Source organism: Lutra lutra, chromosome 14, assembly GCF_902655055.1.
Source record: "Lutra lutra chromosome 14, mLutLut1.2, whole genome shotgun sequence".
Classification (NCBI taxonomy): Eukaryota; Metazoa; Chordata; class Mammalia; order Carnivora; family Mustelidae; genus Lutra; species Lutra lutra.
In genome coordinates this window covers 61,880,424-61,893,653 of record NC_062291.1, presented here as the reverse complement: position 1 = coordinate 61,893,653, position 13,230 = coordinate 61,880,424, and the positions used below count along the sequence as shown (strand labels likewise).

The 13,230-nt window shown below is 45.0% G+C and overlaps 1 protein-coding gene across 3 annotated transcripts in view; it reads left to right on the top strand.

Annotated features, from left to right (window-relative positions):
* ARMH3 (armadillo like helical domain containing 3) overlaps window positions 1–13,230 on the top strand; it is a 187,025-nt gene that overhangs the window by 171,078 nt on the left and 2,717 nt on the right. For all 3 annotated transcript variants that reach the window (XM_047701913.1, XM_047701912.1, XM_047701914.1), the window contains exon 25: window positions 11,924–12,040. In XM_047701913.1, the coding sequence (XP_047557869.1) occupies window positions 11,924–12,040 (117 nt within the window). The remainder of the gene's footprint in view (window positions 1–11,923; window positions 12,041–13,230) is intronic.

Genomic DNA, 13,230 nt, shown 5'->3' with positions numbered 1-13,230 from the left:
TTTCCTTATGAGGACGCTTAGGATTCATTCTTAACAACTTTCAAACATGCCAAACATCAGTGTCAACTATAGTCAACAGATTGTACATTACATGATCAGTACTTACTTATTTCATAACTGGGAGTTTGTTCCTTCTGACCAAATTCACCCATGAAATTTCTTTTTAGTCTTTGTTTGGGTAGGTTTAGAGTAGCCTTTGCCCTAGGGCTAATTGAGTTCTACCACTAAGGTGAGAGTATTCTGGAGTCTCTTAGGAATGCTGTGGGTATTCCACGTACTTTTCTTTCTGGTTGGTCAAATTCAAACAGCTCTCAGTCCTGTGTGAGCTTACAGATCCTCTTGTTTGGTCTCATCCCGGTGAGTTTTGCCCTATACGTGCAATCCTTATTATCAGTGACAGATTCGGTGGGAACACCTTGCAAATTTCGCACTTTTCTTTGCCTCACCGCCACTTCTGGTAATCTGCCTCACAAGTTCTAGCCACCTCTGTCTCCCTACACTCCAGGGTGTCTCCTTAGCCCAGCAAGACCTTCGTGCTCATCTTAGGTTTTCTTTCTGTCGGGGTACCTGTCCCGCACTCCCTGTTACCAGTGTCTGAAGAGCGTTATGTCTTTCACAGTTCTCAGCTACTCTATCATGACTGAAAGTGGAAGTCATGAATTTCTTTAAAGTATCACAGTATACCTGGACTTACTCAGCTGAAGTTTTTTTTTTTTAAATATTTATTTATTTATTTATTTGACAGAGATCACAAGCAGGCAGAGAGAGAAGGGGGGAGCAGGTTCCCTGCTGAGCAGAGAGCCCGATGCGGGGCTCGATCCCAGGACCCTGGGATCATGATCTGATCAGGAAACCTTCCCTTGTATTAACTCTCATTAACATTAACATTACTCTCATAACTCTTATAATATTAACATTATACTTCAGTCACTAGAAGGGAGAGTCTTGAATGGAAAATGGAAACAGTATACATAGCGAGCATTTTAATACTCATTTTAAGATAATCCACTAAAAGATGTCTCTTCCCCTTCCCCATTTCCCCCTTCTGTTCTTGGGCCCAGGTCCCAGCCTTACATTGATGATTTACACAGGCTTACTCCCAAATCTCAAAACAACAAAGAGAACTGAAACATGAAGCTCTTGCATAGCTGGCATTTTGTCCTTTTAACTGTGTACTTGATCACTGTGTCCCTTTTAGGCCAGGTCTCGATGGACAGGCTTTGCCCTGTATAAGAGAAGGTTAAACAAACGGTATCTGAAGGAAATAAACAGTCTACTCTGGATACTAGTTAGTCTTTGAGCTCCTGAACCTAATTGTTGCTTCTCCTCATCTTCTGAGATGCAAATCTGTTAGTTACAGTATGCAAAACAGTGCTAACAATAGCTCCGCAAGACTCTGAACCTGGCTATTCAAAGAACACCGGTGTATCTGCTTAGATTGTTTTGGACAGTTATCTGATGACTACCCTGCACAGTTGAGCTGAGAATGTGCAGTTGAAATTCATTGCTAAATTGAACACCCCTCAAAAGGACAGTTTAGAATGGGTCAAACCTTATTTGAGAAATTGAAGCTATAGATTGTGTGTTTGGGAAGTAAAGTAATATTCTTACCCACCTTTTTAACCTTTTGCTCATCTTTTGTGCAGGACTCACTTTCTCAGCATCAGGGCTGAGCCTAACCAGTCTGCCCTCAGGTGGTAGGACCTGACAGAGCCTAGGCTGCCAGTACCAGAGTCACAGACTTATCAGAGCTAATGGCCCTCCCAGCGGCTGCTGTTTCAGGGGCCCTACTACACTGGTGGAAATTTTTGCACTCAGAAGTAACTGACACAGTAATGTAAAGTGGAGGAGATGGAGGACTAAAGAGGAGATATCTTGGATTCTTGCGTTTTCCCTATTTTAAAAGGTGTGACACTCACACTGTTAGTTTTGCAGCTGATTCCAAACCACACTAAGCACTGTTGGCTCCATCCTGTATGTGCTTCTGTCTGTGGGTCTGTCCGTCCAAGGTGGTTTATCTTGAATCCCCATTTTGCTTATTCACTCCTTAAAGGCAGGACTTGGTTCTGAGGCTTTAGAAGCCGATCAGAATGCTGAGAAGAATGCTGGGTATACTGTGATGGCCTAACTCTAATCTTATTGTATGACCTTGATGAGAAATTCCTTTCCTTTTTGGTTGGGCCTAAGTGTTACTAAATTAGTCCACAAGCATGTTCAGTGTTTGCTGTTTCTTAGGACTCTGTTAGGCATTGTGGAAAATCTATAATGTAACATACAGGGTCTTTTCCTTCAGGGGGCTGAGAATCTAGCTGTGACACAGTTTCAGTAAGGAAATCGGTGATAGTAGCATGTTTGTTTCTCCAGGAGAGGACCTGCCACTCTGCCTCACACATTCTTTCCTCCACAGGAAATCCCTCTTTGGAAGGCCTATGGAAGACTCATCTCTTTCAGAAAGTGGGGGAGGGGAAAGTTTGCTCATTTATGACAAGGCTTGAAATTTCAGGTTCTAAAAAGCAGTTATTTCTAATAATACACTATATGTTATGGGGCTCCTGGGTGGCTCAGTCCATTGAACGTCTGCCTTTGGCTTGGGCCATGATCCCAGGGTCCTGGGATTGAGCCCTGTCCCGTCTCCCTCTGCTATGCTCTCTCTCTCTCTCTCAAATAAAATAAATATCTTTAAAAAAAAGAGAGAGAGAGAGATGAAAGATTGTTTTTAAAAAAAGAAAAACCACTGTATGTTAAATAATTGAATTAAAAAAGAAAAACAAAAAGCAGTTATTCGTAGAGTTATATTAAAATCAAAGAGAATCCTAATAATGTAAAGCATTCTCTGTGTGTCAGGTGGTATGACTGGCACTTTATATCTATTGTATTTCTCTCTGAAGAACATTATTATAATCCTCATATTATAGATGAGGAAACCAAGGCTCACCCAGGCTAACCTGCTAGTAAGTGGTAGAGCTAGGATGAGTTTGGGCAGGCTGACTCTAGAGTCATACTCTTCCCCCCCACCCCGACCCCGATATAATTAACATACAGTGTTATTTTAGTTTCAGGTGTATATCGTAGTGATTCAGCAGTTTCATACATTATTCAGTGTTCATCAAGAAAAGTGTCCTCTCTTAATCTCAGGAAACAAACTGAGGGTTGCTGGAGGGGTTGGGGGTAGGAGGAATGGGGTGGCTGGGTGATGGACATTGGGGAGCGTATGTGCTGTGGTGAGCAGTGTGAATTTTGTAAGACTGACAAATCACAGACCTGTGCACCTGAAACAAATAATACGTTATGTGTTAATTTAAAAAAAAAAAAGTGTCCTCTTAGGTGCCTAGGTGGCTCAGTCATTTGGGCGTCTGCCTTCAGCTCAGGTCATGATCCTGGAGTCCTAGGATCGAGTCCAACATCTGGCTACCCACTCAGCGGGGAGTCGTCTTCTCCCTCTGACCCTCCCACTTCATGTGCTTTCTCTCTCAAATGAATGAATAAAATCTTAAAAAAAAAAAAAGTTAAGTGTCCTCTTAATCCCGTTCTCCTATTTCACCAATCCCCCACCCATCCCCACTCAGGCAACCAACAGTTTGTTCTCTTTAGTTAGTAGTCTGTTTTTTGGGTTGTCTCTCTTTTTTTCCCTCTATTCATTTTTTTGTTGTGTTCCTTAAATTCCACATGAGAGTGAAATACAGCCGTACTCCTATGTTCTTTTGAAAATTAGTAGCTGTTGGTTGAAACTCTTTTCCAGGGACCAAGTACAGCTAGACCCAGTAGTGACCCATCAAGGTCTTTACTTGGCAAACATCTTTGGTGTGCTCCTTGTTTACCTTGTTCTGAATTTGGAAGAATAAATATGGATTAGGGCGGAGGAAGAATTGTCTTTTTGCTTCTTTATCATCTGCATTCTGCTTTCATGCAATCCAACACCTGACCAGAGCACCACTTAACTGTGAGAGTGCCACTGAGAGGCTGTCCTTACACTGGTGAGATTGCAAGGTTAGGGACAGACCTTTATTGCTTCTGGGAGAAGAGATGGTTGTTCCTCATAGGGAGACACATCACCAGGTGTGAGGAAGGTCTGGTTTGGGGAAAGTCAAGAAAGGATGGCTGACTACATAGATTAGGTCCTTTCAGAGAAAAATGAAGGATCAGACCTCCAATTTCTCTTCAGTTTCTTGCCAAAATTTACAGAGCATTTTGGCTCTATAACGGATTCAAAGAAGGGAGCTAGGCAATGCCTTGAATAGGTCATTCTCATTTTAATTAATTAATTTATTTATTTTAAAGAAGCCCCCCCCCCTTTTAAATTTTATTTATTTATTTGAAAGAGAGTTTGTGAGAGTAGAGAGGTCAGAGGAAGAGCAGACTCCCCGCCGAGCAGGGAGCCCGATGTGGGACTCCATCCCAGGACTCCAGGATCATGACCTGAGCCGAAGGCAGTTGCTCAACCAACTGAGACACCCAGGCGCCCCAGTCATTCTCATTTTTAGAGGAAAGGTTATCTTCCTTTGAGTTTGAGGAATTTTACTGGGTAGTAGAAGGAAAAAGTTTTCTGACTTCCTGGCTGACTTACCTGTGTTCTTCCAGGGACAATGAGAGGGAGATCTTAGCCTGCATTTACCATACAAACTGCCTGCAGCTACGTGGCTGCTTCTCTCCCCTCTAGCAGTCTATGTGCCACTGATTGTTGTTGAAGGCCTATTCTACTCAGCACTATTTCTTTAGAGATCGGGCATTATGCTAGAGCAGTGAACAGTTTAGACAGGTGGCATGGAGAGCAAACCTTTTTAGCGGAATCTTCTTGGTTCTGTGGGCACCAGGAGAGGTTTGTCCCAAAGGTGAAACCATTGCAGGGGATGAATTTCATTTCCCAAAAACTTGCTATGGACCAAATTCTTTGATTATTTCTCTATCATCAGCTCGTAGAATAAGCAGTAGCTGGTAAGCTCTCTCAAGCCCTGAGAGAGAGAAATAAAGGTAATACGCAGATTTACACCTTGTGATGTTCTTGCTTGTGGTTTTAGAGTTTGATCTCTCAAGCTGTCTCTTCCCACCTTATGGAGAAAAAAAAATGGAGCCCCCCAAAAATCATATTCTCTAACTAGTGAATAAACATCTGAAATAGAGCAAATAGCCAGAGTCCAGTGGGAGAGATAGATGGAGATTATCATGAAAATCCTCTGAAAAGCCTTTATCTCTTTCCTCTTCATAATTACTATATCTGTTTCAAATCATCCAGAGATTAATTTTTCTATGATTAGGGGCTAAAGCAGAAGGGCATGGAAGTGGGTACAGGGTGGTAACAGTCTCTTTCAGAGAATGGAAAATTGGCCTTGAGGTATGAGCATTCATTGTAGAATGTATTTTGGGGCCCGGCTGGCTTAGTCATGCGACTCTTGATCTTGGAGTCATGAGTTTGAGCCCTCTGTTGGCCATAGAGCTTACTTAAAAGGGGGGGAAGGGAGGGTTCACATCATAGAAGGTATTCATTGAATCTTTTTTTTTTTTAAAGATTTTATTTATTTATTTGAGAGAGAGAGAGCAAGCATGAGCAGGGAAAGAGGGTCAGGGAGAGGGAGAAAGAGACTCCCTGCTGAGCAGGGAGGCCCAGCAGGGAGCCCAACATGGAACTCAATCCCAAGACCCTGAAATCATGACCTGAGCCAAAGGCAGACACTTAACTGAGTGAGCCATCTAGGTGCCCCTCATTGAATCTTTTTAACACCCCGAGTCCCAAGCCTGGAGACCACCTGATGGCTGCAGCCAAAGAAAGCCCATGGAAGATTACCTTTGTATTTCAGGCTTCTAAATGAGTACTAAATAATTAAAATAGCAACCCAGGGGTGCCTGCGTGGTGCAGTTGCTTGAGTGTCCGACTCTTGGTTTTGGCTCAGATCATGATCCTTAGAGTCGTGAGAGCAAGTCCTGTGTGGGCTCCGTACTCAGGGCAGAGTCTGAGATTCTCTCTCCTTCTCCCTCTGCCCCTCATGCCTGTGTTCTCTCTCTTTCTAAAATAAAAATAAAAATAATAAAAATAAAATAGCAACCCAAATTAGATTTTGCTGATACTGAGTTTGGAGTGCTCTGTACATTTTGGTGGTAGTTGAGCAGGATCTGCAGCTGCTATTGGTGGAAACTGACAAGCCCTGAGGCCCTGAAGAACCTGGTAGTAATGAAAACGTAAGCGTCAAACCAGGCTACCTTTCCAGCTCTCTACAGATCATGCTTCCCACTTCTTAGGAGTGAGTATGAATTCCTTGAATGTTTGTTCTCTGGGAAATTAAGCTTAGCCTGTAAACTAAGGAATGTGCCCCAGGTTAAACTAGCTTACCAGTACAGGAAGAGCACTGGATTGGGAGTCAGAAGATTGTTTTGCCTAATTCCAGCTTTGTGTTTTTGGGTACTTTACAATCTTTCTGGATGTGTTTTTCTTCATCTGTGAAATGAGGGCCACGGATGAGGTAGGTGATTTCAGAGGTTCCCTTCCAGTTCCTATGGTTCTGTTTCCATGTTAACACTTTGGCAAAAAGAGGTATGGTTGCCTTCCATATCACTCTCCTTATATATTAGTGAGAGCTCCGGACCTTCTTGGCCACCATTTCACCACCTCATTCATCTTATTAAAATGCATCAGGTGTTTCTTATGTCTGTTTCTTTTTTTGTTTCAATCTCAATAGCCTTCTTATGTTGGCTGGATCTTATGATTTATATTTTTATGTTTATTTCATATGTTATCTTTAATCTTTATAATATCAGAAAAAATTGTATGATGATGACTGTTTCCACCAATAAAGAAACTAAAGCTTAGACAGATCTAGGTCATATGAGTACTAGATGATGATATCAAGATAGGAACCCAGGTTCCTCTAACTCTGTAGCCCCATTCTATTACATCCCACTGCACTCTTGATACATTCCACTGCACTCTTGATACATTCCATGTTTATTTCCTATTCTGTAAGAAGTCTCTATGGTCATCTTGTGGTTTCATTCTCATTTGGCCACCTGGCTTCTAGGAAAGCCTTACATGTTGCCCTGGCCAGAAGTGGGCTGGTGGCAGCCTTACATACTCTGCCCAGATAGGTTACACTGTAGGTGTCAGTTCAGACTGAGAAGGAAACGAACACAAGTTTGCTGTCAGGTCACATCCTACTACTTAGTTGTCTGCTAATTTTCATTCTGGGAATTCAGTCCACCAGATATTTGAGACTAAGCAGTTTTTCAGGCACAAGTCATAGACTTCTGACATCAAGATTGGATAGCCATTTGCCAGGAACTTTTCCATTGGTGATTCTCTTTTGCTGCTATCTTTAGGCTAGAAGTTACTGGAAAGTAACATTTCAAAGGCTCTGTTAAAAAAAAATGGGGCACAGGCTACTGAATAGTCTGTGGGGAATGCCTATCATATGTGCTTGGGGAAAGGTATGTGTGTCTGAAATCTCTTCAGCAATTTGAACTAACTTTTTTTTTTTTTTTAAATAAAGTTTGTGTGCTGGGATCTCTCTCCCTCCTGATCCTGATATGGCCAGGAGCTTCACAACCTGTATTATGCAAAACTGGCCTCTCTGGGCATCTCTGCTCAGTTTTCCTTTAACCTTTATCCTCTTGCATTACACCAAGATTGTTAAGCAGTGGGTACTGGACATTCTTTGACTTCTGGCTAATGCATTGCCAGTTACACTCAGGATTGTAGGGTCATTATGGAAGCCTGCTTTCATATTGAATAGAGAAATTAGGTTTCTTCTTTACCAGAATCTGAATGAAGACATAAAGGCCCTATCTCCTGGCTTGTGGTTAGAACTTTCTGGGGATAAGAACTACCAGATATCTATTGTCAACAGAAAGAACTTTTCATTGTAAAATTAGTAACCATTTATTAGCTATTCCTTATGTGCCAGACACTGGACCGTCACATATCATCCGTCTCATATCATCCTTATATCAGCTTTATAAGGTTATAGGATAGGTAGTATTATCCCCATTTTACAGATAAGAAAACTCAAAGAGATTCCTTTCAAAGAGGCTCAGAGAGATTAAATAATGTGTATAAGCTTACATTAGCTCACCTAGTGGTTGATATGGGACCAAAATTTATGTCTCTCTGACCTTAAAGCCTAGGTCAGGCCCTTCTCCTCTAGAGACCTTAGGGGAGGGGTTTAGGTCCCTTTCCCACTCCCAGTTTGTTCTTCCCTTACCTGAGGCAGAGTATTTCAAGGCAAAGAAGAGGGCATATGATCTTTGAAACTGAGGCCATTTGTGTCTTCCACTTAAATCCAGAAGCTGTTCCTTTGTGATGAAGAATTATTTATACACATAGGTTCCTTAGGTTAGTTTGAAGTAGGTAAGTACTCCCTGGGCTATGAAGACAGTTCCTCTCGAGTCCCATGAGCTGTCCAGGTAGCTGTGTAGCCATTGGGATGATAATGTTTTTATCAGTTTTATGTTACTTTGAGGAATCAAAATGTTTAGTCCCATGTGCTTTTAGGAAGGTGAGTTCAAATTCCATTTTATATGGATACCTGAGTGGCTCAGTCAGTTGAGCATCTGCTTTTAGCTTGGGTCATAATTCGGGAGTTTCAGGATCAAGTCCTGCTTTAGGGAGCCTGCTTCTCCCTCTTCCCCTCACCCCACTCGTGCTCTCTCTCTCAAATAAATAAATAAAATATTAAAAAATACCATTTTGTAGAGAGAGACAGTCTGAGGCTCAAAGAGGTTAGGTAAATTGTCTAAGATCCATAGTAAGAGTGGGATTCCCAGTTAAGTTCTCTTTCTGTTAGGTCCCTTGCCAGGACCCAGGCTTCTGTCTACTGAGGGCCATATGTGGTGGTGTAAGGACTCCTTAGAGAGCCTGTGGCTTGTTGCTGTTTTTCTGCTTTGGGGACTGCCTAGAGCTGAGGTGGTGGGCATGGTTCCGGGAAGCCCACAAGCCCAACAGCCTGATGACAGAAGGTGGGCTTGCACTTGGGAGATAGAGTGTTACCTGATGAAATGGGGAAGGACTTTTGGAATGGCCAGGAAGCCAGAGACTGAGATTGCAAATTGTGGTAAAACCTAAGGTACAAGCACTCTGGGAGATTGCCTTCTGCCTGAGTACTCCCCTCTGCCACATCCCATGCCAGTGTGGAATGGGAAGCCCAAGTGGGATGTGCTCCTGAAGTCTGAAGCTACAGAAAGCAAAGTCCTAGAATAGGAAAGTAAGTAGCTTAGTGTTCCAGAGTCGCAAGTGGGCTAGGGCCCAGACCTAAACTTAGAATATCATCTTCTCCTGGGGATTTAAGAGAGGTGAATAGAGTGGGAGATGGAAGAGGCTGAATGAACTGAAGGGCAACTTACCTGTGGGTAAAAAAAGAAGAAAGGAAGTAAGAGCTGGATAAGGGGACAGCTGAAATCATGCACTAAGTCCAGCCAGGCCTCTGGTTTCCTTCCAAAGAACTGATAGCTTAAGGACGTTCTCTGCTTTCACCTCCCTTAAAAAATAGAACTAACTTCTTCTGGCAAAAGCCAAATTTATTGAGAAGTGAAAAATCCCTGTTCTAAGTGAGATCTTAGACCTTCCACTTGGCAGTGGCAAGAAGAGAAAGCCCAGGTGATCAGGGCAACATGACCTAAGCCTGAGGCTCTCAGGATATAGTATCTCTTGACATGCTGCACCTTCTTCTCAGAATTGGCTTTAGCATGGTATTTGTCTTAACCTAATATCTCTTAGGGAAGGCTGAGCCCGGGATGCTGGGTCATTGGCATTGCTGAGGCTGCCCAGAGTTCAGGGTTAAGGAAGCATGTATTAATTCTGTTCTGTCTGGTTCCTGGGGGCAGTTCCATCTTGGAGGAATTTTGCTTTTTGGGGGTTTGAGACATTCAGTTCTGGATCAAGACCTTGGCTGTAGGTATTTTGGCTGCAAGCACAGCCCGCATGCATGAGAGGGCTGGATTATCTTGTGGGTGACTGCCATTGCTGAGTACCGGTCCTCCTGCTGACAGAACTGACAAATGGAATTAGAAGGAAAGGAGCCAGCTGATAGTAGGGTCTGTGGGTCATAGCCAGGCAAAGTGACCTTGAGGAGCTGGGTATCTGGAGGAAAGGAGACTGAACCTGGAACCTAGGCCTGACCTTTGCCCTAGCTGTCCCTTTCCCCCAGACTCGAGGACATATCCTTCCCTGTGTTCTCCATCATTACTCTCCCCTCAGAAATTCTTAGCAGACAGAAGTGTCTGCTACCAAGTGAAGTGTGTCCTAGCATAAGACTGAATTGGTGAGAACAGCCCAGAGGTACTTCGCGTCCCCTCAAGAGGCAGTCTTCAGTCCCTCTGACCAGTCCTGACTCTAGCTTTTACTCTTCACCCTTGCCTTCTGTTAGAATTAAGACTCGGGGTGCCTAGGTGGCTCAATGGGTTAAAGCCTCTGCCTTCGGCTCAGGTCATGATCCCGGGGTCCTGGGATCGAGCCCCGCATCGGGTTCTCTGCTCAGCAGGGAGTCTGCTTCCTTTCCTCTCTGTGTACCTGCCTCTGCCTACTTGTGATCTCTGTCTGTCAAATAAAATAAATAAAATCTTAAAAAAAAAAAAAAAGCCTCACAATGGGATGCCTGGGTGGCTCAGTCAGTTGAGTATCTATCTGTCTTCAACTCAGGTCATGATCCCAGGGTCCTGGGATCAAGTCCTGCATCAGGCTCCTTGCTCAGAGGGGAGCCTGCTTCTACCTCTGCCTGCCCCTGCCCCCTCCTTGTACACTTTCTCTCTCTCTCTCTCTCCCTGGAAAATAAATCTTAAAAAAAAAAAATTAAGTCTCACTCATTCCTCCCAAGTTCCTTACTGAGCTGGGAGCTCTCCATGACATCATAGACTTCCCTCCGTAGTCAGATCAAGTTACAAAATAGCTAGCACCCAGATTACCCCGGTGAATGAACAGTCATTCCATCTCCTGGTATCTCCTTTCTGCCCAACTCACTTCTGTCTTGATGTAGTGCTTTTTCCCCCTAACTGTCCTTACCTTTACTTCATGGTCTTAACAATTGAAGTCACATCAGAACTTCCTTTCGGAACCACAGAGGTCCACGGTTCCCAGAGTCAGTGGAGGTCTGAATCCACCCACCCCCACAGAAAGTTAGAGAAAGGGGAGAGAGCCCTCATCACAACAAAAAGGTGCAGTCAGCTCTAGCTTAGTCAGGAAAGTATCCGTTACATCCCAAGGCTGGAAGGCCCAAAAGTTCCATCCAGGCAATGGATGGGAAGACTGAATTGGCACGGAGAGATGAAAACAAGTGGCAGATGGTGCTGAGGAACATCCCGGGACTGAAGAAATGTGGTTCCCAGAAAGGGAAAAAGGAGACATTGGCAAAGTCTTACTCAGCAACTGTGACAACCTGGCCAGAGAAAGCTGCAGGATATGGCTGAGAACACACTGATGGTGTCAGGATGCTACTGAGCTCAGACACTCACTGTTCTGGCACCTCTTCTCATGCTCTTTTACCATATCCCGAGTAAACAGCCTTGCTGGCCCTGTGGGACGGGTGAGGAAAAGCCAGGAATAGAAAAAATTAGAAAATGGTCCCAGAGGCGCCTGGGTGGCTCAGTCAGTTAAATATCTGCCTTTGGCTCAGGTCATGATCCCAGAGTCCTGGGATCGAGCCCCTCATTGGGCTCCCTCCTCGGCGGGGAGCCTGCTTCTCCCTCTCCCTCTGCTGTTCACCCTGTTTGTGCGCTTGCTCGTTCTCTCTCTGTTAAGTAAGTAGATAAAATCTGAAAAAATAAATAAATAAATGGTCCCAGAAACCCGAGGAATCGCTCTGTGTGTCCAGACTTTCTTGTGGGTGATAAATAGTGAGCATAGTCTTTGAAGGTATTGCTCCAGATTGACTCCAACCCAGTAGGGCAACAGCCGAGTGACCTAGGCTTTGAATGGCCTAAGTCCTGCTTGGCCCTTGACCTCCCCCAGGTGCTGGAGGTAGTACGAGCCAACTATGACACGCTCACACTGAAGCTACAGGATGGCCTGGACCAGTATGAGCGCTACTCAGAGCAGCACAAGGAAGCTGCCTTCTTCAAAGAGCTGGTGAGTCTGCCCCGCCTCCATCTCTGCCCGTGTGTCTTGAGGGCCCTTTCCCAGCCAGTGAGTTCTACTGCACAGGTGTGCGTCTGGGGAACACAGTTTGCCAAAGGCTGGTGAAATAAAACTTGAGGGGTCTGCTGAGATTGGGTGTGCCACTTCTCTTCCAAAGTAGCCCAGGACCGGGCAGTGAGAGAAGATATTCCCCAGCGTACTGGTGCCGGGCGGGGAAGGGTGAGGGTTAGGACTCTCTGAGGCAGCGTTGCCCATCCGTCTTCTGCGGCCATGGAGATGGCCCCTTCAGCTGGGCCTGGGGGTTGACGCGTGTTCCCAGTGGCACCTTCGGCTCACTACTCCTTATCCGGTCCTCCAAGCAACTGATGAGAGTCATTGATTCTTCTCCTCCTTATGCAGTCACTTCTTCCTAAATTCCTAACTGGCTCCTGGTCTGCATGCCCCCCACAATCTAGTTCTCCGGTCCTCACCCCTACCCCCGCCCCCCCAATCACTCAGCTTTTTGCAGCCCCCACCCTTGGCCGCCTGGAGCCAGTGAGCATTTGCTCTGCCTCCTCCTCCACCTCCGGTCAGCTCTGCCGCAGAACCGGGCTCTCCCTGGTGGTGGTCTGTCTCCTGCCCTCTGCCCAGAGCTGCTGGGGAGGCTGGGGGCCGAGCTAGGCCTGCCTGTCTCAGTCCTGCCACTCCACCTGCCTGGCCGTAAATGAACATTGTGTCTGGGGGCCAAGACCAGGACACGCTGTACCTCCTTCCCGTAGCTCAGCCCTCCCACTGCTCAGGTAGAATGCGCCTCAGACCAGACCTTTTACTTCCCCGTGCCAAGTTTGTGATGAAGGTGCTGGATTGTAGATTATCTGTCTTGTGCTAAATACAGCCCAACCCTGACCCTGACATGAGAGTCCTGAGATTTTGGACTTCCGCAGGGTGAGGAAGATCTCTGGAAGTGAGTGAGTTGGGAACAGGGGGAAGCCATTAATATAAAGAGAGCAGAGTCTAACATTTTACGGGGTGCATGGCAAGTCTTTAAGTTGATATGGGGGTTTTACCGGGGGACCAGACTTCACAAAGAGGGTCGGACATTGGAGATGAAGAGAGTGTAGAGGAGAGAGGGGAGCTCTGTTTCTGGCCCTTTGGTACTAGCTTCACCTGACTCAGTTTTCCTTATATCTGTACCTCTGACA